Source organism: Pipra filicauda, unplaced genomic scaffold, assembly GCF_003945595.2.
Source record: "Pipra filicauda isolate LSUMZ 115617 unplaced genomic scaffold, ASM394559v2 scaffold19_size4547281_pilon, whole genome shotgun sequence".
Classification (NCBI taxonomy): Eukaryota; Metazoa; Chordata; class Aves; order Passeriformes; family Pipridae; genus Pipra; species Pipra filicauda.
Window position 1 is genome coordinate 2,235,626 of NW_024104309.1, and position 25,569 is coordinate 2,261,194.

At 44.5% G+C, this 25,569-nt stretch overlaps 1 protein-coding gene across 1 annotated transcript; it reads left to right on the plus strand.

Annotated features, from left to right (window-relative positions):
- Positions 1 to 191: 191 nt before the first annotated feature.
- PRKAA2 (protein kinase AMP-activated catalytic subunit alpha 2) lies at positions 192 to 23,912 on the plus strand. Its single transcript, XM_027748845.2, has 9 exons — positions 192 to 327; positions 6,809 to 6,950; positions 8,857 to 8,950; positions 10,300 to 10,444; positions 11,306 to 11,393; positions 13,949 to 14,173; positions 15,477 to 15,981; positions 17,699 to 17,825; positions 18,063 to 23,912. Exons 1-9 carry the CDS (start codon positions 234 to 236, stop codon positions 18,299 to 18,301), a joined length of 1,659 nt encoding a protein of 552 aa, XP_027604646.1. The 5' UTR covers positions 192 to 233; the 3' UTR covers positions 18,302 to 23,912.
- The last annotated feature ends 1,657 nt before the right edge of the window (positions 23,913 to 25,569 follow it).

Here is a 25,569-nt window from a genome sequence, read left to right on the forward strand (position 1 = left end):
GCAGGCGGATGCCGTCCTAAAGGGCTGTCACCGCCGGCAGGTGCACCCGGAGCCAAGGAGGTCTCCCCATCCCCACTCCCCTTCCCACCTGGCCCGGGCGGCGGGCGCGCCCCTCCCCGCCCCCGCGCTCCGGGCCGTGCCCGGCGCTCCCCGCCCCGCCGCTCCCGCCGCTCCCGCCCGCCGAGCCGCGCCGGTCCGCCCTGTGCATTGTGGTCCGGCGGCGGGGGGCGAACATGGCCGAGAAGCAGAAGCACGATGGGCGGGTGAAGATCGGCCACTACGTGCTGGGGGACACGCTGGGGGTCGGCACCTTCGGCAAAGTCAAGAGCTGAGTACCGCGGCCGCGGGCGGGGCCCCTTCGCCGCCGCCTCCCGCCTCCCTCCTCCCCTCTCCCGCGGCCTCCGCGCCCGCATCCCCTGCCCTCCCCTCCCCTCCTCTCCCCTCCCCTCGGCGGCTCCCCCGCCGCGCCGGGGCCGCGCAGCATCCCCGGGGGGCGGCGGGGGGCGAGCGGCTGGCGGAGCCTCCGCGGGGGGCGCGGGCTGGGAGGCGGCCGCTTCCCGGGGTGGGGATGGCGGGGGTGGTGGGAGATGCAGCCCTTGCCCCTCGGTAGCACGGGCTGTGACAGCTGCCGGTGCTGCGAGCACGACCCACCAAAACTTTGCTCCCGCGCTGGGAGGGAGGTGATGGGAAGGCTGGACCGCACACCGGGCACTGCCGGCATCCTGCCCCTCGGACCCGGGGCCGCGATCCTCGGTGCGCCTTCTCTTTCCAGGGGACGGCAGGTGCTTCGGGTGGGCGTGAGGAGCCGGGAGCGAAAGGGGTTTGTGGTGCCGCCGCTCCGCGCATCGCCCCGGGGAGAGAGCGGAGCCCCGGCAGGCTGGGAGCGCCTCCGGCAGCGGGCGGGGATGGAGGGGTCGGGCCGGGCAGGGATGACAGAGTTCGGGTTGTTCAGCCTGGAGAAGAGAAGGCTCCAGGAGACGTTAGAGCACCTTTCAGTGCCTAAAGGGATTGCAAGAGAGCTGGAGAGGGACTTCTGACAGGGTGTGCAGTGACGGGACAAGGGGGAATGGCTTCCCATTGACAGAGGGCAGGATTAGATTGGATATTGGGAAGGAATTCTCGACTGTGAAGGCGGTAAGGCACTGACACAGGTTGCCCAGAGAAGTTGTGGATGCCCCATCCCTGGAGGTGTTCAAGGCCAGATTGGATAAAGCCTTGAGCAACCTGGTCAAGTGGAAGGTGTCCCTGCCCATGGCAGGGGGATTGGAACGATATGATCTTTAAGGTCCCTTCTAACCCAAACCATTCCAGGATGGTAGGATGGAGGGATCATGTTGGGCTGGGGCTCCACACCAGAATTCCTTGGTCAGTCATACCAGAGCAGCCAGCTCTGAAGGTACCAGTTTTGCTTTATCTGACTGTAAGGTTTGTGAATATTCGTATTTCTTTCTCCTGTGAGTTCTGCTATTACATTAAAATTTTATTTTTTAATCAAGATATTAAAAAAAAGAGCAAAACAAAAGAACAACAAAATTCACTGTCTAAGCAGTAATGGATAGCTGTCTTTCTCAGTAGGAAATGGGTTTATCTTGAGCTGGGGGAGCAGCTGCCCCACTCAGTGTCCCCTACCCTGTTGGGATGTGGCTGGGTGAGGGGGTGATGTGCCCGCACTCAGAGACTGGAGTTTTAAAATAAACCAAAACTGACAGCAGAGGAAAGAAGGTGGAGTTAAATCCACCTGTGACCATTAATCAGGGCCCTAAAAATATATTGCTCAGTTTAATCCCAAACCACAAATTTACTGACTAAAGAATTATTGGAATAAATACTTCTAACAGTAAGGACCATTTAAATCTATACTAGCAGACCTCAAAAAGTGCTCCAAAGGCAGACCAAATTAAGCCCACCAACAAGACTTTTTTTCCTTGACTAGCACAAATTGTCCTCACCCCACCTGTGGCCCAACTTTGTTAAAAACTGACAGTTTCCAAATAAACATTTCAAATAACATAAAAGAGATTTCTTAGCTCAAAATCCTTTATAGATGAGTAGTATCCTTTACATATTTTTTCCTTCATGTTTTGCCTAGAACAGACAGGTGAAATTTGTACTTGAGATTGGAAACTGAGACGAAGAAATGAAATCTCCTATTTATACAGAAATCTAGCATTTTAATTTAAATGGGCTTTAGAAAAACCTATATTCACATGAGAAAAGTAAAGAGATTTTTGCTTGATTGATTCAAGTGTTGTGTGTGTTGTGTATAATAATTGCTTTTTCAGAAAGAAGGCAGTGCCATCAGTGACATTTCTTGTTGCTGATGTGTTTTCTTCAAACTCTGCCTTGCACAAGCTTTTGTTTGAGGCACTTTTTTCCTGCCTTACTCCTCAAGGTTAATGAATCATAATTTGCTATTTTTAAGGATTACTGTTATTAAGGAAATAAAAAAAAGGCAATTTTTTTAGGAAGGGTTTAGTGACATTGGCTACTAACTAGAACTTGAGTTTATGGCTGGAGCTGAACAGTGACTTTGAGCCATTAGAAACCAGAGATGTGACAGCAAAGGTCCTTACCCCTATTGGGATGTTTCTTCTGGCTCAGCACTGTCTGGGTCATCAGGGAACTGATCCTCCTGAAAACTAGCTGAACAATGCAAGAAACTATTTGCTTTAAGCCCATTCAGTTTCTTGATGCCATTTACAGTAAGCCCACACAAGGCATGGAAGGGAGTAAATAGGTTGGCAGATGAGAGCAAGATTTTGGTGATAATACTGACATTTCAGCTGGAAATGGTGATGAGGATACAGTGTCTGTTAGAAGAGAGGAACGTGTCAGGAACTGATGTGGTGAATGGATAGGAGTTCTCATGCCAAGGATCAACATTATTACACAGGATTTTGCCAAGTATAGTTATTTTCCCTGTCCTCCAGGCCAAAGGTAAGATTAATTTGCAGAAATAGAACCGTGGAAAAGATCCTGGACGTTGAGTTTAGCAAAGCATTGAAGGAAGGAGGTGGCATCTCCTCCTCTGAGGGTTGGTAAGAATAGATTAGACAAACTGTGTTTGTCATGGGTACGTTCTACCCTTCTGGTCCCCAGAAGCTCTCCCCTGACCACAGCTGTCACACAATGAGGTTCACAGTGGATGCAGCTTGGAGAGCTTCAGTCAAAATCCGGTGAAGTAACCCAAATATTTTTCCATGTGGTGCCATGCATGACATCCCTGGGGGCCTTGGTGGTTTCTCACCCACACTTATTTGCCACCGAGGTGACCAGTTTGTGGTCCCTCAAGGACTGGCAGTGCTTGGGTTATGTTTATGTTTGTTATGATGACACCTCCGTGGCCTTCAGTTGGGATCAGATCCTGTTTTTCCAGGCACTGTAGCGTTGCTGCTGAAGGACACCTTGTGTCAGAGGGATGATAAACTAAAGGAGACTGAGCAGATAAAGGAAAGGGAAAGGAAGGGTGGTATAACATATGAGCAAGTGGCTCTGGGACAGAATTAATACAGCTTTGCTAAATACATGGTTTGGATGGATTTCATTTTTAACTTTAGGCTGAGATAAGGGCCAGCACAGCTGATAGGAAAGGAGTTTTCTCTCCCCTTCATAAACTTTTACATTCCCCTGAAGCATTTGCAAGAGTTAAAAAACATGCTGTAAAGAAACATGCTGTCTAGGGTTTTTAATTGTTATCTATGCTTATGGTACTATAATCACTCTTCCTCCTCATTTTTTCTCTTATGAGACTAAGTAAATGAGAAGAGTCTTCTCTTCAAAACTAATTCTATTATACCTCTCCCCTTTGTAAGAGCATCTGATGCTGAAGTGTTCTTGTCACACAGTCACACGTGTGAGCAGATGGGTAGCAGACAAGGACACTCACACTGTGTCCTGTTTGGCGCTGTATTTTGGAGTTTAGGGTCAGTGTTGCCACCTGACCCTTATGGCTGTTTGGTTTTTTTGCCACTCCTCATCTCAGTGTTGAATCCATCTCCCCTGCTCACCCCAGCAGAGTCCTAGTTGCTAGTTTTAAGCTCTGGTGGAGCTTACCTGAGTCCCTGTCACTAAAAGACAAGACATGCTCAATCCCCTGTCTAATGCTGCTGCTTAGCCCTCCCTCCTCCCACTGGGCTTTTAATCCAAGGAGGGAGTGAGAGGGAGGGAGTGAGAGGGAGGGAGTGAGAGGGAGGGAGGGAGGGAGGAGGCTTTTTGAACACCAACCAAGGCCACCATTGCCCACCCTTGGGGTGAGAAGACAAACCCAGAGGAGCTGCACAAGCATCCTCTTCCACACCTGTGGGAAACATGGAACCTGCCACTGCTGAGTGATCCTGGGGCCAGATCATCCCGCCAGTGTGCTCCAGTGTATGGAGTCAGACAGTGACTTTGTGGGCAGAGAGAAGATTGTCCTTCCTGCCCATGTCAAAATTCTTGCAACTACAGGCTGTAGCTAGAGAGACCTCAAAGGCTTAAAAGTCTCCCACCACATAGGAAGTTGTGTTCTCTCTTTGTCTCTCTCTCTCAGCGTTCAAGGAGGCTTAACAAGTCACTGGGGAGAGAAACAATAATATCTCTGTATCTAATGCTTACTGTAAGCAAAAGATGGATTACAAAATAGACTGTTTATTTTTAATTATTAATGTGTTTGTGCTAGCAAACCTTCGTGGAGTTACACATTGTTTGTCACGGATGGAAAGGGGATGAACTGTTTGGCAATAGTATTAAAAACAGTAATTATTCATTCCAGGCATGGGAATTTTTTTTTTTCCTCAAGTGTATAATAAAAATTTTTCAAAGCATATGCTGAAGTAAGGCCAGAAAGGGTTGTCCTGAAACAAAGGGTGGCAGAAATCAGGGGTTTTGTCCTTGTTCGGCGATAAACCTCTTTGCTTTGCTGTTCCTCAGTTTCCCAACTAATGGCTTAGTGTGTTATAATTCTTTAATGGAGCTGAATTAATCAGGGGCAGCTTTCAAAGTAGTTTTTTTTTTTGTGCTCCCAGGAAAGAAAGAGCTATAGTTGACCTAATGAAATACTACTGGGAAAAGACTTGATCTCGAAGATGTCGTGCTGAAGTTGTCTTGCACCTTTCTGTCATGCTTCCCCAGCCTCCTCAGTGTAACATATACTGTGCATATACCCTGACAGCCTTGGCAAAGAGAGATCAGTGCCCTTTATAAGACTGCTCTTGGCACAACTTTCAGAGAATTGCTTGCAGGGAATGAAGAGGCTGTATCCCAGCCCCCCTGCAAGCCCCTTGGTTTTGTACCCCTTGCACATGTGCTATTGTGCCCACCTTTGCTCCAGCAGAGCCTCCCTGCCATGGGGGCAACCCCAGCACTGCCCTGCTCTCTTCTCCCTAAGGATACACCAGGGAAAATGCCTCCTTGGACTATTTACAGCCCTCTCCTTGCACTGCACAAGAGGAATTATCTGTCTCCTCCAGCCCTCAGCTAATCCCTAAATTGCATCTATACTGCAAAGCTGAGTTTATTTTCATTTCATCTAGTAGTTTTAAGTATTACGAGGAATAAAATGGACATGCAAAGTGGTGCTTTAATTTTCAAGGGCAGTAAAGTGTTTTATTTTTAGGATGCTCTTACTGAGGAAAGAATCTCTGGCAGGTCTTATCTGGTGGCTAATAATAGTGACCTGGTGTGCCCTGAGCGGTGCCGACGCTGCCGCCCTGCCCTTCTCACACCATTTGCTTCTGATCAGTTCATTAGAGCCTCCAAAATTACAGGCTCTAATAATGTAATAACAAGGTTTGCTCATGCTAATTAACTCCTTGAGCTCTATGTTATTACTGGAAGGGTAACGTTCATGATTAGAGAGCACAAATATTTACTGTAAGCAGGTTTTCTGCGCGGCCTTGAGGAAACCATCCATATGTCACCATATTAATATCGCATTAGAAAATACTGAGAAGGGGTAGCTCATGGACAAAGAACCTTTTTTAGATATAAACATCCAATTGACAGTTTTCAAGCAGTTTCTGCTCTTAACTTCAATATAAATCTTGCTTCCTAGGGGCCTTTTATTTTTTTGTGTAGTCTGATAACAAATGGATCACATGCTGAAGTCATTTCACATTATTAATTACAATTCCCCCAGTGACAGTAGTGCTGCTCCCAGTTTGTGGTTACGGTTTGTCCCTGAACACAGTAGATAAGCATCAGCATCTCAGTGAACTAAGTGCATTTTATAAAACCCCATATTGAAGTTTGCATCTTTCCTAAAAGCAGAATTTGCTCCTGCAGTCCAGCAGCATTCCTGCAGCTTGTCATCAAACCAAGGAGCACGCTCGAGGAAGTATAAATAGAAATTCATTTTAGTAATGCAAATCCTGCAGTCCTATTTTGGGCAGGGAAAATCCCTATATAATTTTTTAAAAAAGAAGTATGATGGTCTAGTTTTAAGACTGGGTTTATTAGGGATTTAGTCAGTCAGTGTGACAGTGGAGATTCTCTTCTGCCTTTTAAATATATCTGTTTCTGATTAATCTAGCTTTTACGTGCTATAAATCCTTGCAAATTAGCTCAGGGTATGACCTCCTCCAGTAACTCACTCTGTTTTATTTACTGGAGTGTTTTTGGCAGATAAGTCCCCTCTATTCTGTATTCTATGACTCCACTGGGAAAACATGGAGTGAAGAGACAAAACACAATTTTAAAATATTTTACGCCCTCATCTTTTTCTTTTTTCCCTTCAGGAGTGGCTCTTTGCTTATAAATCACAGTGTGCTAAACTGCTGGCATGACTCTTGCTTCACTGTTTAGTGACTTTGCAATGCTCTCTTTCTAATAGTTGGTGAACACCAGCTGACAGGGCACAAAGTAGCAGTAAAAATACTGAACAGACAGAAAATCCGCAGCCTGGATGTGGTTGGGAAGATCAAACGAGAAATTCAAAACCTTAAACTCTTCCGGCACCCTCACATTATCAAACTGTAAGTACCCTTTCAGCTTAGTCCTCTGTCTGCAAAGGCCTCTCGTATGCAGTTGGCTTCATTTCAGGAGATGGCTTAGAGTAGTAAAAAATGTATTTTGTCAAGTTTTTGCATGTTGGAACATGCACTGGCACAGGTTGCCCAGAGAAGCTGTGGCTGCCCCATCCCTGGAAGTGTTCAAGGCCAGGTTGGACAGTGTTTTAAAAACCTGGTCTGGTTGAAAGTGCCCTGCCCATGGCAGGGGGGTTGGAACTAGGTGGTCTTTAATGTCCCTTCCAACCCAAACCATTCTATGATTCCATGAATTGCAGCACGGTCAGGCTCACAGAGTGAAGCCTTGGCCTCCAGTCAATAGGATTTATGTTTTAATGGACTGATTATCCAGAGCTTAAAAGAACATTTTTTTAAAATTTATTATTCAGACGTAAGTTTTCGAAGTTGCCACTTTGATCAACCTGAGTTTAAGTTGTAAATCAGCACCTGCATTCCAGCTCTGGGATTCCTTCTCAATCCCTAGTTTGTGCAGCCAGTCCACATTAATGAGGCACTTGATAATATCTTTGGCATTTCTATGAAAGAAAACTGTTGAATGGTAACTCTAAGGATAAGTTGACATTTAGGTCAGCCTTAAAACTGGCATGAGATACAGCAAATACCTGGGACTTAAAGGCAAGGGAAAACAAATTCTCTCTACAGTTAAATAACTAACCATGCAGCAACTGTTGACTTTAGAGTAACTTCACAGTTCCATGGATTTATTGGAGAACAGGTTGGTATTATTTCATGAAAAAGCCAGCAAGACTCCTCAGCTGCGTATCCAGCATCCTGCAAGTTAAGTCCTGTTCGCACATTCGTCAAAGTATTAAAACCTAAAAATTAAACCCATTTGGCAATTTCAGTACTTCCTCTGGTACACATTGCAATCATGGAATACAGTGATAAAGAAAAGAGGTGAGGAGGAGACTGTGGTACATAAACTTCCTCTTTCAATAACTTTTAAAATGTATATAAAAAAAATACTTGGGCAATTAACAGTAACTTAGATGTCTTCAGAAAAATGAGATTGATGCTATTGATCTTTGTGGAATTATCACATGTTCCCTTGCTGACTTCTGAAAATTGTTTGAAATCTGTTTGTTTCAAATTACAACCCAGCTGTAAAAAATCATGAAATTCATTTGCAAAAAAAAAAAAAAAAAAAGACAACAATAAAACAATGAATCTGAAAGAAAAGAGAGGGAGGTCTCAGCTGGTGCTGCTATGAATTCCTGGGGCTGCATTGACCTCAGCTGATCACTGGCAGTTTATTCCAGCTGGGACACTGAAATGCCCTTGCAGCGCTCAGGGATAATTTTGAATGAAAATGGAGAATAAATTTGCAAGTCAAAGGTGATACTTGGGGTTTTTTTCCCCCATTCTAGAATATAGAGGAATTTATATTTGAAAAATAACTTTTTGGAGGTCTGATCTTTGTTTCTGTACCTGTCCAAAAGAGACTCCCTAGAGTTCTTCTTTATCCTTGATATGAGGGAAACCAGGTGTACCCTCTCTCTGCCCTCAGCTAACCAAGCCTTCGTTTCTAAAGCTGTTGATGCACATCTTACCCAAAATGGAAATCTGAAAGTCAGGACAGTCCTAAATGTGGTAAGATTACCTAGCAGACAGTTCAGAGGAGTATTAAAAAGGTTGAAGGGAAATCATAGGTTTTTAAAAGAGGTCCTTTCACAGACAAGTGAAAGATTATACTGGAAATAAGAGATGGCTTTTCAGAAATGGAAAACAATTAGAAAGGTAAGATCCAAATAAATGCTTATTCTAAGCGTTGATGTAAAATTAATAATCTGTTTAGAAGCCTTTCCCTGTTCTTAATTAATTTTTTTTTCTAAATCCACTTGTGTTTTTGAAGGTACCAGGTCATCAGCACACCAACAGACTTCTTCATGGTCATGGAATATGTATCTGGTGGGGAATTATTTGATTACATCTGTAAGCACGGACGTGTAAGTGCCAGTACCATGTCAGCCCAAATACTTGTGTGGGAAGGGGACGGTGTTTAGAAGCAAAACTACTGCTAAGGGGAACACAGCTAAGGTTAAGGCCCAAAATAGAAGTTGCTTCACAGCAATCCTGTCTGGAGTGTCTCGTACCCGGCTCGCACTAAAGTTGTGTGAGATTTTTTGCAACGTTGTCTGGTGTATTTCCATACTCAACCCAAAATATCCAAGGTAACATGTTGCTTAGTGAAAATATTTGGAAAACTTGCTTATTTTTGTAATTTTTAGCTGTGGATTGCCTGTCAAAGCCCTCACGGTTCAGCAGCAAATTTAAGGCATTGGAGAGGAAGACCACTCAGTGTGTTCTCCGCCCCAGTCATTCATCTGTCCCAGAGCCCCCCTTGGCTCCATGTCAGGTTCTTTGAAGACATTTTAAGGATGTGGCTTATCTGAACAACATTTTCAAATGCCAGTAATCCAACTAAGTATAAATCACCCAAGGTGTAGGTTAAGCCCATGAAATGCGATATTATGGTTATAAAGAAAATCACTGGTGTCTGCTCTATGGACATCCTTGTAGGCAGGGAGCAGTCGCAGGACAAGGAGATAAAAATGGGCTGAAATGGACATCCAGAATAAGGCTTCAGGTGCAGGATCAGCCCATCACACATTTCCTCTCTGTACTAGAAAATCAATACATTTACAGCAGATTGGTTTAGATTAGCGCAGTGGTCGATGGAGCTGACTCTACTGCTTTTGTATGTGCAGTTCTGATTTCTCGCACATTTTACAAACCTAGATCTTTTCAGTTACTAATTTGGATCCTTTCTGAACTTTTCCATTCAGAAACTCAATTTTTCATGAGGGGATTCTTTCAGAATTCATCAGTAAAAATAATCAGTCATTTAAAATATAATTTCCCTAATACAGCTCATACAGCTTCATAGCTTATCTAGCTGTATAGCTAACTAAAATTGTCACAATATTCCACCTTCAGCTCTTGCTTCCAAAGCCTTCTGTCCGTGAGGAATTGCTCCCAGCAACATCCTCTGTGGTGTTTTGTCCAGTCTGGATCTGCAGGCCATTGTCTAATAGGTGCCACCTTTAAGTTCTTCCTGATAGCTCACCTAAACTGAAGTTTCACGTTTCATCTCTGGGCTGTATCTTTTACAAACACTAACACGCTATAAAATACAAGGGTGAGAAATCTGCTTTATTTGCTGCTTCTGGCCACAGGCACGCTGTGATTTTCTCTCTGCACCCTGGAACGTTTTGGCTCCTTGCTAAGTCAAACCTTCCCCTGCCAGCTCTGCAGGCAGACCAACCTTCAGGGCTGTTTCTCTTTGTGCCCACAGGTTGAAGAGGCAGAAGCTCGACGCCTTTTCCAGCAGATTCTCTCGGCGGTGGATTACTGCCACAGACACATGGTTGTCCACCGAGACCTGAAACCAGAGAACGTGCTGCTGGACGCACACATGAATGCAAAGATAGCTGATTTTGGTATGTGACCCCAGCAGCATTCCAGGAGCGCAGCCAGCCCCGCGGTGCTTGCTGGAGCGTGTCGGTGTAGCACTCCTTACAAAATCCAGAGCCTGCTTCCCTAACCACCACCAGTTGCTCTACCTGAAAAGCCCACAGTTATAAACGCTGGCCTTTTTGCAAAGGCAGGGATTACTTATTGTAGGCTGCTTCTGTACTGGCACTCAGAGTGGAGCAGCCAAGTAATTTGTAAATCTTGCTATGTTTTAGTATAATCACCTAACATAAAGATTTAGCTAATTTATGTTTAAGGCAGACTCTGTGCAGTTAATCCAGGGTGAGCTGGCTGTGTGTGTTTATTTTCATGCATGTTCTCAGTACGTTTGGCCATGTGCTCTTGGCCTCACTTCATTTTACAACGAGCAGTAACAGGAGTCTTTAAGTGGCATTACTGATTGAAATCCATTAAAATACCCAGGCTACCAGCTCTGTCCTGGTGAGTCCTTTCTAGCAGTGATAAATCCTTCTGAAGATTTACTCATTTCACAACTCCACCTAATTCCCTTATAAAGTGACTGCTCTGGGATGAATTATGTCTCTTTTCCTCTGTGTTCTGGTATTTGCAGCTTAGAGAAGCAAAATTAGCCTGGAGTGAATATTCCTTGGTTGGATGGGAAAAAAACAATAATGACAATAATGATGATGATGCTGATAATAATAATATGCAAACCAGCTTGAAGGAGTCTATCTAAATTATGTCAACAGTTCCCCTCCAAATTTCCCCCTCCGCTTGCTCTACCTCTCCTCCTCTGTGCACCAGGAGTCCTCTGTACCTGGACCTTCAGATCAAACATCAGTATGTAATAAACATCTTGTTTTTAGGATTGTCCAACATGATGTCAGATGGCGAATTTCTACGCACCAGCTGTGGTTCCCCAAATTATGCAGCCCCTGAAGTAATCTCTGGCAGGTAGGACATTCCATTTCTAATCAGAGCCTATGTAAGCACATGGACTTCAGATTTGTTCTTGGCATTGAAAACAGCTTTGCAAATTTAGTAAAAGCAGCTGAGTCCTTCCAACCTGTGTTTTATGTTTGGTTGAATATACAGGCAAAGATCTGAAAGTTTTTTTGGTTGTTTTATTTCTCAATAACTGTAATAGCAAACCATGTTTTGCTAAAAGTGTTTACTTTGGAGGGATTATTAATACCAGATGTTGACTGTTTATATTAATTAAAGAGGGTGAAAATTACTCTTTGGATGCAGATACAGAGGTTCCAGATGGTAAGGCTTTTCCAGGCCACCCCCCTCCTCTCCTGCCCACCTGTGATATAAAACACAGTGTTAATGAGGAAAACCATTCACTAACAGAAGAACCAGGAAGATCTTTAATCACTTCCCAACGCGGTTGAAACTCTTGCCTTGAAAATACTTGTCTTCTGGTTCCTTAAGCTAGGGTTTTGGTCCTGGCAGTAGGTTCAGCCATTGGAGCTTTGTTTTGAACTGATGAATTGAATTGACAAACCTCCACTGTGGTTGCATCTCTCAGCGTGCAACATCTGTACAGCACATGGAGTGTTGAATGCACTCCACAAGGTTGAATTGGATGTTTACATGTTGATACAGAAATGTTACCTCCTATATTTTATTGTCAGGAATAGAAATTATATAGAATGTACATATTTCCCTAATTCTCTCTGTAATAGCGTAGCAAGGATTGCAAATACAGATTTTCAAATTTTCAGTTCTCTGTGTGGTCCTTCAAACTGCCCATCTCATTGTTTGCCCCATATCTTTGAAGTGCCCTTTATATGAGCATTACTTTTCCTAATGCAGTGCTCTTTTTGCCTATAATCGTAGCTTTTAAATACAACATTTTGTTCAGAGTGTGTTTGCTGTGATTATGGTTATTTTATCCCTGTTTACACCACTGCAAGTGTTGGCAGAATATCATAGGAATTAGACTAGCATCCAAAAACCTGTTGTGACTACAGCTTTATGAGTGAAATCAAGTAAATCCTCATTGTCAAGAGGGGGACAAAGCCAGAAACTCTACTGGGATGCCAAAAAATATTAATAGTATTTCCATATCCTTTTAAATAAAGGCCAGACACGTTTTTCAGTTTGTATAGGAGACAAGGCACATGGCAGATTAGCAAGAAGGATTTAGTCCCTGTGTGCAGAGCCTGATCATTCCATGGGTACAGGCAATACAGCTTAATAACAACAAAAGTAAGAAAGAAAACCAAAACCAAGCCTACATGTTGGACTTTTTCATTGGCTACAGCTGCATCATTCCCGCATTGGTCCTACTTACAGTGGGATCGGTATCAGGGATGCCCGAGTTTCACACTCCTGGTTGATGTGCCAAGATTCCCTCTTCTCAGAGCTATAGCAGCATGTGAGAGCTGCATTTGGGTGGGAAAGGCATGATCCACTCTTCCTGCCTTGCTGGTGGGTGTGTGGGGCAGGGGGGAGCTGAGTCCTGGCTTCTGCTGCCTTTCCTTGTAGTGCACAAAACAGTAGAGCATGACAACTCAGGTTTCAGAGTCATTAAAGTGCATCTCATTTTGGTTTAAAAGTCCAAAAGACTGTTCATGCAGTGCAGTTATCAGCAAAAGAATCAGGCTTCTGATCTATGGGAATCAGGCATGGAGGCAGGACTGAGGGGGCATCTAGCTAATGGTCTGCCTTTCAAAATTACTTTACTGCTGTCCCTGGCTGGGAATGTCTTACCCTTGGACAAGAAGACCTGCTGTTTTGGGGGTATTCAGAAAATGGTTGACCAATGCTTTTACTTGATGGTTTGCTTATGGTTGACCAATGACCAATGCTTTTACTACGCTGTTGTATCTTCAGTAATGCTTTTCAGGAGGAGCAGGTTTCATGAAGAGACTTCTGTAGTTCTGTTTCAACCTCTGTATTTTGGTAGGGTTTCACAGCCCAAGGGGTAAGCACTGCCTCTCAAAATCTCTGAAAAAGCATTAGTTGTAGCAAAAAGAGATAAGCAAATTGAACAAACAGCAGCAAATCCTGCATATTTGGGGTGTCCCTACGTGGTGATGCCAGGGAGCACATTAGCAGCTTGTCGGAAGCAGGAGCACTTGCATACCAGCACACAAACTTCCACCAAAAATAAACACTCAGAGACAGAGTATATGCTGCTCTTTGATCTGCCTTGCTGAATGAACAGAAATTTCTGTCTGAGCCCTTGGAGCAAAGGAGCAAAGAGCCTGGCAGAGCTCTTAGAAATGTAGGGTTTGGCTTTTTGGAGAGGCAGGGGTGTACGTGGCTGTCCAGAGAAGTGTGGGCAGCCAATGCCAGCTCTGCCACGTCATTTCCCTGAGTAATTTTTGCTTAGGCAGGTTTGGTAGGGGGAAACCACATGAGCAGCCCCAGGATGTGCTGCAGCTCTGTCCCTGGTGGAGCTGGCAGGGGGTCCCCAGCTCACTCAGTGGGATCTGCACCCTGACTAAGGAGAGGATGGGAGGTAACAAGTTTCTCCTACCCTTGCCCTCGTGCAGACTGTATGCTGGCCCGGAGGTGGACATCTGGAGCTGTGGTGTTATCCTCTACGCCCTTCTCTGCGGCACTCTGCCTTTCGACGACGAGCACGTCCCCACCCTCTTCAAGAAGATCCGGGGAGGTGTGTTTTACATCCCTGAATACCTCAACCGCTCCGTTGCCACTCTCCTCATGCACATGCTGCAGGTTGACCCCCTCAAGCGAGCAACTATCAAGGACATCAGGTCAGCTCAGGTGGGCTGGGGTGGGCTGGCTGCCTTTGGGGGGCTCCGGAGGCAGGGGATGGTGACTGTCCTGGGGGTCACCTGCTGGCACGTGGACCAGGTGGTTTACAGAAGTATTCAGCTAATCCAGATGGCTTTTGTCCCAAGTGATTCAAGGAGCAGTCCTGCACCCTTCTGTGATGCTGGAGACTTGGGTGCTGCTGGCTGGCAGTGGGTGATGAACAGAGTGATGAATTTATGTATATTTTATATACATATATATTTCTATATAAAATAGCCTCAAAAATCTCTTAATATCACTTAGCAAAACCAGCTATAGCATGGAATAATCCTAAGAACTTAATATCCGCCAGCCGTTTTTCATTATTTTATTTCAAGACCACCTCCTTCTTAGGTAGTTCAGAATAAGAGGATAATCATTGTACTTACTGTCTATCCAATAAAAAAAGGAGGAGAAGCACAAGAATTACTAACTTAATCTATAAATATTGGGTATAATTTAACGTGTAAGCGAATGGTTCATTTTTAAATACAGTATAGTTTTTTTTATCTAGTCAATGAGCTGCTCAATGCATCACTGTGGAAATTCCAGGTAAAGGAAACAGTTGGGTTCTTAAGCAGATATTTTTGTCTGTAGAGATCATTAAAAGTTCATGGCTGCTAGTAGCACTTCAAAATTCTCACAGTCTGAGCCATTTTGGAAACATTTTGTAAAACTTGAGCCTGATATAGATTTTATGAAATTTATAGTAATCATTACATTTAGCTGGTGTGCTAAGCTTAACATAAATGTTTCTACGACTTTCAGGCGTTCTTAGATTTTTAATGCATTTTCAATGGATGGCCTTAATTTTACCCTTCAAGTAAAACCATGTGAACTGCCCTTTTTTATTTCTTAATGCCTTAAAAGTAAAGGATTTAATTGCATGTTAAAGCAGCAGCACATATGGTGAGATTACTGTTGATACATAGAACATACAGACAAGGCACTGCATGGCTTTTAGACACTTAATTATCATTGGCTTCACTGTAAATCAGTGGGAAATGGGTACCTGGATAGCTTTGATGCTCTGTATCTCTATCAGACCCATGGGAATCCAAAAGTGTGAGAATCTCAGAAGTGCAGAGGTCATACTTCAGAGCCCAGTGAGCATTGCTGTTCTGGTACTGGGGGGACTGTGCAGGGCTGGGTTGAGCTCCCCAGTCAGCAGCTGAGGATAGGTCTTGGCTAGAGCCAGTGAGGGACTGGTGGCAGCGGTTGCTTCACACAGAGCTCATGGTGGCTCCTCTCTGTATTCCCCAGGGAACATGAGTGGTTTAAGGAGGAGCTGCCCAGTTACCTGTTCCCAGAGGACCCTTCTTACGATGCCACCGTCATCGATGACGACGCGGTTCGGGAAGTGTGTGAGAAGTTTGAGTGCACGGAGTCGGAGGTGATGAACAGCCTGTACAGTGGTGACCCTCAGGACCAGTTGGCAGTGGCTTATCACCTTGTCATCGACAACAGGAGGATCATGAACCAGGCCAGCGAGTTCTACCTTGCCTCCAGCCCCCCCACCGGCTCCTTCATGGACGACAGTGCCATGCACATCCCTCCTGGGGTGAAGCCGCACCCCGAGCGGATGCCGCCGTTGATAGCGGACAGCCCCAAGGCGCGGTGTCCTCTCGATGCCCTCAACACCACAAAGCCAAAACCCCTGACTGTCAAAAAGGCCAAGTGGCACCTGGGAATCCGCAGCCAGAGCAAACCCTATGACATTATGGCTGAGGTGTACCGGGCTATGAAACAGCTGGACTTCGAGTGGAAGGTAGGGAGTGCTGGTGCTCTGTGGTGCTTTTCATCATTTTCTCATGATCTGAATTGCTCAGGGAGGTTTATAAGTGTGGTTACAGCCTTACCTGTTTCCAAATGAATGCCCCCACCTTGCAATCATCCTGCTATTTCTTGTTAATAGAGACACAGTGAATTAAGGTGCCAACTGTGCTTCAGTGCTTGTGGTGTTTATTTAGGGCGTGAAATAAGAGTTTTCTTTCTGAGTGCTCTAAGCCTTTGGCTGGAAAGATGATTCTGCCTCATTTAGCTGTGGGGATAAGAGGAGCTGTTCACATTTCTAATTTTAGTGGCTAATTCCTTGCAAGGTCATCTTGAGTGCTTCTGAGGAAAGGAACTCTCATTATTTCTGCCTGGTCCCCTCAGTCTGTATGCTGAAATGGCACAGCATTCATCTTCCTTAAAGATGCACAGATAAGGGGCGGGGGCCTTGGGGGCAGGATTTGTATCATTGACTTCGTCTTTTCCTCAATGGAGATGGAGTGGTGCTTGTGGACAGATGTGCTTTCGACCCTTACTGCCTCCTCAGTTTGGGGCTCAGCTTCTTGATTTAAGCCCAGATGTTTTAGTTGACAGTACTCACTCTAGATATTTCTCCAGAGCTACACGTTTAGTCACAGTCTTTTTCAAAGTTGGAATAATAAACCCCTGAGTTAGCCCTGAATATCTGCTGCTGAGCCTGATTCCCTAAATCTTGGTGCAGCCCCTGAGGTGAGCTCTCCTGACTCGTGGGCCTTTCGCAGCAGCCTTGTGCGAGCATCAGGAGCAAGGTAAGGAGAATTTCAGCCCAGATCTTCATCACCAGAGGAATTGCCCTCCTCGCTCCAGATCCCAAACCTTGTACAGTGTGAATGTCACTGTGCTGCTTCTCTGTAGCCTCCTGTTTCCTCCTTATTTTTGATAATATTACATCTTTAAAGCCAAGTAGCTCCCAGAAGCCTGATTTCACTGCACCAACCAGGAGATGGGCTGTTACCAGGTCCACCAGCCAGACATTTGTTAGCTGCATGGTTACAGAGAGTGAACAAATCTCCTGTATTTCTGGTACAGCTGCCCAAACTAAGTCAGCCCAACGTCTTCATGTGGGCAGTGGAGATTATTTCGTATGAGGAGGTTTCACAATAGTCTTTCCCAGCCTAAGAATAACTTCAGATGTGACTCTTCATCAGAATAGCTTTCCCATCCACGCAGTTGGTTCATAAATATAGTGCAGAGAAAAGATCTCATTGTAAATGAGATGCAGCAGATTGTGAGGTGGGAAGCAGCAAGGGAAAATACACAGCTTGAGGCTGATCCACAAACACTGGATTTAGCTGCGCTGATGGGAGAGGTCACTCTGCCCAGCTTGCCCTGGTTTCATGGACACTGTCCTTGTATGTGGGTCCATAAGAGGACTTTTTGGCTCATATGGCCATGGCTGGTGGTGAGGGAGGAGCAAACTTCAGCTTGGTGCCTGGCAGATGGGTCACAGCAGCTTTCTCTGCCAGCAGCTGGTGAATCAGAGCCCTAAAATAATTTTTAAAGATAGGAGGAAATAAGAAATGAAGCCATTTGCTTAATTTTGTCAGCACTGTTCTTCTTAGAAACTGTGTTTTTCCCAGAACGCGTCTTGCTTGTATTTAGAGAAAATAGGGAAAGAAACGTTCTTCTTGCTGTCTTGAATCTTACTCCTCAAAGCAGGTTTCCCATTGCAGGTGGTGAACGCCTACCACCTGAGGGTGCGCCGCAAGAACCCGGTGACGGGCAATTACGTGAAGATGAGCCTGCAGCTCTACCAGGTGGACAACCGCAGCTATCTCCTGGACTTCAAAAGCATCGATGGTAAGTAGGAGGAAATGGTGCTGTGGGAGATGTGAAACACATAGAACGGCAAGGCTGGAAGTTTAAAAACCACTCTCTGCATTTTGAAGTGCTTATGTAGCTGTTTCAAGTCAGCGAAAGCCCTTTTGAACCATTTGTCTCCACTACTGTTAGTAGTCCCTTACCAAAATTGCGATGCAGGTGCCAAATTAATTCCACTTCTTTTTCTTTTTTTTTTCTTTTTTTTTGATTTTCCAGACGAAGTGATGGAGCAGAGGTCAGGCTCTTCCACACCACAGCGCTCCTGCTCTGCCGCCGGCTTGCACCGTCCAAGGCTGAGCATTGACGCCGCCGCATCCACCGAGTGCCAGTCCCTGATGGGCTCCCTGAGTGGCTCCTTTGTTGGCAGCATCCCCTCGGTGACCCCACGCCTGGGCAGCCACACCATGGACTTCTTCGAGATGTGTGCCAGCCTGATCATGGCCCTGGCTCGCTGATGGGTGCTGGCGAGGCACCAGTCCCTCCGCACACGGTATTGCACTGTGAGGATCTGGTCTGACTTGTCTGTCCCTTGTTTCTTTTGCTTTGTTGTTCCTCTTCCGCCCCCTCACCACTCCACAGCCTATCTGAGCCAGGCCCAGACCCAAAACATGCTCCCCTCTAACAAGGCACTGAGGAAATTAAGATAACTTCATTTCACTCTTTATGCTTGGTGAAATGTATCCAATACCCCTTTTTTATCCCTAGTGAACCCAATGGGAAATGTTGGCGTGGCTGTAAAGTAGCAAATTATCACTGAGTTTTTGGAAGATGCCTCCCCCTGGTTCATCCTGAGTTAGTGGAGCCATGGCCAAGCTTCCTGCAATGTAGACCATGTTCAGGGAGGTCAGAGTTTCCATGTTGCTGTGTAGAGCAGGGGCACGATGGGCTGGGCCAGGTCAGAAGGATCAACCAGGAGCTACCTGAAATGGAGCTGAGGGATAATGAAGTAGCTCTGCAGGTTCACACCAGGGTGTAGCCTCTGGTAACACTTTTCTCCCAAAAGTAGCAGCTACTTAGACATTTGCGCACTAGTGCAATATGACCTCCTTCCCCTCTTTTTCCCCCCCTGCCTTCTAAAGATGGGGAGGGAAAGTGGGATGTGCAAAGGTCCTGTTGCAAATGTGCCATGGGGAAGTCTCCATGTGTCAAGTCTTTGCAGAGGAGAGTCCCTAAGGTGCTTTGTTTCCTCTGAGAGCTCCGGACAGCACTGACCTGCTCACCACGTTCGGAGCTGAAGGCAGCTTGCCTTTTTTCCAGCTCTTAATCTCCATCCCTATCCAACCTCCTCACTCCCCCCTGCTGCACCACCATCTCCAGGGGCTGAATCCCAAGCAGGGTTCAGGTGAGCCACCAATGGAGGGCAGGATGCCAATCACTCACCCAGAAACCCAGTGCTTTGCCCACACTTCACCCGAGGGTGGGATCATCACTGCCGGGCGAGAGCCGGCAGCATCGCATGGCTCCAAAGCATTTACCTCTCACCTTTCTGTAGGAAGCCTCTGCCTGCTGTCACCACCCTAAAATCACTGCCAAATCTGCCTTCCCGCCCTCCCCTGCTCACCTCTTCGTGCTGCCAGAGACTTGCTTTTCATGCCGAAGGGCTCTCCTGTCCTGCTGCTGCCCACTGGACTGTGACCTTCACCACTCCGCTGATAAGGCAGGGATATCCAAATCCAGAGTTTTACTGTTTCTTTACTACTGGCTATCTGAAGGACGGGTTTTTTTTTTTTAAGACAAACTACTGGGATTTTTAAGGTTAAATTCTTGTTATTCAAGGGTAAACCCTAAAGCATGTGTGACTTCTTTGTTTAAAAGAATTATTTTTTATTACACAGGCTTAATCTAATGGGCAGCATTGGCATCTGCTTGGCTTTGCTGTGGTATTTAATTCCATTTACTTGATTGCAAAGTAATTGTCTAATCAGTCAAGGAACAAATGCTTTATGAAAACTTTGCCAAAAAAATCCTGGGTGGAGGGTTTGGTTTCGGTGTTTGTTTGAAGGGGTTTTTTTATGTTCTGTTTTAAGAAACAAAGCAAAGGACTTTTGCTGGTCCCAGGTATACAGTCATTCAACTTGAAAAAAAATTAATCCATCTTTTTGATAGCTTCTTATGACCCGTTGAGGTTTTTTTCTAGGTTTTTTTGTACAGTTGCACTTTAATTTATACTTTCTGCAAGTTTCTATGAGAAGCAAGGAAGAGAACAACACATTAAGCCTTTTTTACTAATCATTTAAGGTAATCAAGACAAATATGGGATATTTTTGCCATCTACTGGCGGTTAAATGGACATTTTCAGCTTGAAGTCCCTTTTTTTTTAAAAAACACAAAATTGCCTTACTTTTGTTACAGATTGTGCTTGGATTCTCACTAACGTGACTTAAAGCTCCAGTTTTTCCAGAAGTCGCACAAAATAGAAAGCTTCCAAAAAAAAAAAATCAGTTTTGCTGTTGAGCTCTTGAACATTAAATCCAACCCAGCAGTGGGTGGATTATAAACCCACAGCAGAACAGTTTTGTTTTTAAAAGAAATACTGGAAATATTTGTAGTTCTCCTAGGTTTTGTAATGAGCCTTTTAGTATATTATGATTATTAAATAAATACTCAGGGGTGGAGGATGGCTTTGGTGCTGTGTCTGGTGGCTGTCAGATGATGTTTCTCCAGTGCTGTGGTGTGAGCAGGTCATACCTGGCAAGGATGGACAATCCAGACTCTGCATGCAAAAAAAAATACCCACCCCGGAGCCAAAGGTGAGCAGCACCCAGCCCTTTAACAGCTTTTGGATCACAGAATATTCTGAGTTGGAAGGGACCCACAAGGATCAATGCTGAGACAAGAGCAAACAGCCCTAAATGATTTTGGGTGCTGGAGATAAGCCCCTTTGGAAAGGAGCAGGAGAGGGCAGCTGAGCGGCCGTAGGGACAGACATTAATTTCCATCTGGGAAACAGTTATGAGTAAAATGTATTTGGAATGTAAAAGGCTTTTTAAATCTTCACTCCCAACTGAGCATCTTGCAAAATTGCTTGTCCTGGAAACACTTGTAGCTCCCTTGATAAGAGGCTGGTGTGTTAAAATCTGGAGTTCAGAAGCAGGTAGATGTACAGATGTCTTTTTTTAAAATTGACTCTTGTCCTCTGGGATTTTCTACCCAGCAGAACTAATAGTATTAAACAGCAACAAATGCCCTTGGGAGGAAATATGTGCTTCCTGCAGGCAGGTGGGATTTCTAGGTGGTAGAATTAGCCCTTGTGGCACTTGGCATCTTCTTAGAGCCATGCAAACATTAACTCCTATGTGGATCTGCAAAACCAGTCCTGCCTGGAAGGCAGGAGGAGTTACTCATTTTTACATGTGGAGAGACATAAAGAGATGAAGCAGCTTTCCTGCTCAGTGTCAGCAGAGGCAGTGGAGTGAGTAGGACTGATGGAAGTACCTCCTCAAAGAACACATCGGATTGAACTGTCCATTACAGCCTTACCTAAATCTGTGCTGCACTTTGAAATACTCCTGAGAACTTTCACTTTTTTTTTATTATTTATTTTACCTTCAAATAAGGTTTTCTATTCCCCAGCTGCAAAGAAGCTGCTGACCTCCAGTTACATTTTCCAGAGGAAAAGTTTAACTTTTACACTGTTACACTGTGGTCAGCTCTTTTGAGTTATGCTGGTACGTGCACAAGCATCGGGAAAAGCAGGGTAGATGTTATTTGAACTACAAAAACTTGAATTAATCCAAGTGCAATTCTTCAGAAGCCACTGGACAGCTGTGCTTTGCAAACCACAAGCTCACCCACACTTTGCTTCAGCCTGAGAGGGAGAGAGACAAAATGCAAAGGATATAGAGTTCAGATAGGCTCCAGCAGTAACCTCCAGCTCCTGGATGAGTTAGTTCAGAAATAGCCTGTACTGTTCTTGTTGGAAAATATGTGTATGCACAATATATATATATATGTATAAAATATAAGTTGCATCCCTGTCATTGGCCTCTCAGCTTTATTTACCCAGCAGAGTAGGTGTGTGCCCTGGACACCTGCCATCACACACACTAATCCCAGCATGCAAGAGGACCTGGAGAAAAGGGATGCTATTTTTACACCCTCTTTTAGGTAAAGCCCATGAGTAGCTTAGCTGACCCCATTGGACCCAACATGGCCTTGTCTGGGGACGGAAGGAGAGGTGGGATTGGGAGCCATGAGTATCCTGCCCTTCCACCCTCCCCAGCCAAAGCCCTGGTGCTAAAGGGGTTTGGGGTAGGTTTATTTTTGGGAGTTGGAGCTGAGCAGGTGAAGGCAGCAGGATATTTTTTTTCTCTTAACGGGTCAGAAATGCATCTTCAGCTGTGTGTCCAGTTTAAGCATTTCACAAGGTGTGTACAAGCACAGGGTTATATATATGGGCAGTATTGTAAAAAAATGAATCAGCTGGTTAGTATCTGTTGTATATACATTTTTGTGTGTGATTATAATGGCATTCATATTGGAATAGATGAATTTCGAACAAAATAACCATTCTGTCTACTCCTTTTCATTTTACTGCTCTTTACCATCAGTGTGCACCCCCTGTAGAAGGAAGAGAGATCTGTGTGCAGGACGTGAAATCGTGCCTTCAACATAGATTAGGACTGTTGGAAGTCGCAGCTTTCTTTCACGAGGTGCACAATTTCCCCAGCTCATGCAGAGTCCCCCCGGTGAGACATGCAGGCCATGTTTCTAAATACTTGAAGTACCATTTGTTGTGCAATTATTTGGCTTCACCCTTTTATTAGCTGAGAGGAGAGAGGGAAGAAGAACCACACATCTGGATGAGCCAAACAAATCCCTGCTCCAGCTCCTGCAGTGTTTTCCTAGAAGGTTTTAGGCTCTGGTTTTGTTCCAGGTATGTGATGTACCTCCTAGAGTAGCCTTTCTTAAGGTGTTACATTGGTATGGGCTTTCCATTTAGTGCTTTCCTTTGGCTTCCTTAGCCCTTCCCTTATATGTCCCTTTTCATCATTCACTTATAAAACAAGCAACAGCTTCTTGTAATTCTGAATTTCCAGTTTGCCTCCCGGCCATGGAGTTAATGATTCATCCAGAGATACCTCACTCCCATGCCCAAGAGATGAACTGGTTTTCAGAATTCCCACATTACACCTGTTGACGGAACAGTGACTTTTGCAGGGAACACACCTGGTATTCGATGCACAATCTTTGCTCGTTTTGATCATCAAAATAGGAGAACTGGACTGTAAATCAGAGCTCTACCTGCAAGCACGAGTACACTTTTGGTGTTACAAAAATCTGTTTTCAACAAAAGCCTTGAAGTTCCTGCTGAAGCTGCCTTAATTTAAAAATCACAGTTTATTTGTAGGATTCATCTCTGGTTGTTTTTTTTTTTACAGTTTGGAAAAGCTGTGAAGTAGATACTGTAGACATGGTAATATTTATTCTTGTTGCTGAAAGCATGTTTTGTATCATGTTATATTCACGTGTTTTGTACCTCAATGCGTTTGTTTGGGTTTTTTTCTTTTAGAGCACAAAGCAAAACTGAATCCCAGGATAATTGTAGTGTGCGTGGCCCAGCTTTTGGGCAAACAAACTTCAGCTCTATGACAGAGATGAACCGTATTAGTCCACTGTAATTTTTTTATTCATACTCTAAGGAGTATTTATGATTTATAATATTATGTATTTATGAATATTTTTGTTAAAATAATGAACTTTTAAAAGCTCTGAGTATAAGCATCCCTTCAAACATATCATTAACATGAAACTCAGAAAAAAACCCCTTGAGCTCTATAATTACTCCATCCTTCTTGGTATTTTCTATTTTGTCAACTCAGAGACTGGAGAAGGTTTTGTTTTCAGATTCATGGCTTTAGTACTTTCTGGGGGTAGCTGTTGTGGAAGGGCCCAGAGCCTAGGTTCAGTTTTGTCCTTTGTGCATTAGATAATCACAACGAAGCCTTTTTCCTTCCATTTATGGTGTGGAAAGTGTTTCTCGGTGTACTGCACTGCATGTGATAGCTGTCTCCATGGTTGACATTTGCACTTTAATAAACTCAGAGATGAAAAGAGATAAAAGCAGCAAATCCTTAAAATTTGCTTATTTCACAGTGCTTTTTTGTGGACTGGAGTTGGCTGTTAAGAGTTTCTCTCTGGAGATGCTTGCACATCCCAACTGTGGGATCATGGATGCCCTGAAGGCTTGGGGGGTGGTGCAGAGCAGGAAGGGGAATTAAAATATATACATGAACAACTTAAACAGCTTCCACAACCCAAAATACATGCCACGAGCCAGGCCTGAAGGTTTTCTGTATTAACATGCATCCAGCAGAGCTGATGGGCCTGTGCTGACTCAGATCTCGACTCCTTACACCAAAGCATGGAGAGTATAATTTTAAAGATAGTGTGCAAAAATAACCTTTCACTACAGGAAAGGTGTTGGGGGGGGGGAAATTAGGGGCTTATTTCCTATATGCCTGTGATGCAGCTGGATATAAATCCAGTGAAAGCACACAGCTGCAGTGAATGCCCCAGTTTTGTCCTTATCCACGCTCTCCTTTTTACACAATTTCTGTGATACAGAATTGCCCTCTAAAAAATTTCAGTTCTCCCTCAGACTCAGCAAATCAACAACTGTTATCATGATGATTTCCTTTTTGAGAGGAAACACAGAGGAACAGGGTTTAAAACTCACATGAGAATTATTTTAATGTTTTATGTGGTTAGGATGTACCAGCAAGGGCTGTAAAGGAAAAAAAAGGAAAAGGACACGTTTAATTTCCTGACCAATATCTTAACCTAAATTTAGCCAACCTGTAGTTTAATTGAGGATATCTAAGTTGCTCTATCTAAAGAATTTTTGTATTGTCTGGAGTCATCCCATAGAAAGCTCTTTTCTTCTGTACATGCATTGGAATTTATCCATGGGGAAATATATTTCTAAGTGTATTGCCAGGCACCTTTGCATTAAATCAGCTGCCAATGCTGGTGCAGAAGTTTGTGTTTCACGGGGATTTGGGGCACAACCCCACAAGGACTGTGCGTCATTGCACCGGGATCAGGGCCCAATCACGTCTATCACAGGATATATGGAGAGATTTTTTTTTTTAAAAGCCTTAATTTAAAATGAGAAAAACTTGTTAAATAACTTCCTTATGAAGCACAAAAAGAGCTCACATGTGTGGCTAATACAAGATTTGCTCGTAGTACTCACAGAGACGGTGGTTAATGGACTTCATGAGCTGTGAGTTAGCATTGGCTAGGGAGGAGGACAAGGAAGGGGATGTTTTCTTCATGGTATTAATCCTCAACACTGCCATGGAAAAAAGCCCCCAAGCTAAACCATCTCCACAACTTCCATCAGGCCGATTCCCCTCAAAGGCTGTAGGTGAAGGACACAGACCACGTCCTAGCCTGTGCCAAAGCCAAACACGCACTTCAGCTCCCCAAACCCTCCATCACCACTAGAGAAGTCTAAATATTTGGGCTGGCAAGCCTGCAAAGCTGCGCATGCTTACAGGGGATTGTTTTATTTATTTTTTTTTATTTCAAGGATGGATGCAGGCCAACGCACTTAATAATAACCACATGGTAAAATAAATAAGAATGCCTGTATAGACTTAAAAGTAAATGTTAAATATTTGCTCTGTTTTCTTACTGATGTCTCCTTTGCCAGCTTTGAAATGGCCCTGTGGCAAACAGCACTTTTATTTTGCTGTGTTTTCTTAAGCCTGGAACT

Excerpts from the sequence above, each read along its gene's own strand:
- PRKAA2 (XM_027748845.2), top strand. The coding sequence starts at position 234 with ATGGCCGAGAAGCAGAAGCACGATGGGCGGGTGAAGATCGGCCACTAC. Across the intron at positions 6,951-8,856 it reads CACCCTCACATTATCAAACT|GTACCAGGTCATCAGCACAC; the intron begins GTAAGTACCCTT and ends GTGTTTTTGAAG. Across the intron at positions 17,826-18,062 it reads GGACTTCAAAAGCATCGATG|ACGAAGTGATGGAGCAGAGG; the intron begins GTAAGTAGGAGG and ends TTGATTTTCCAG.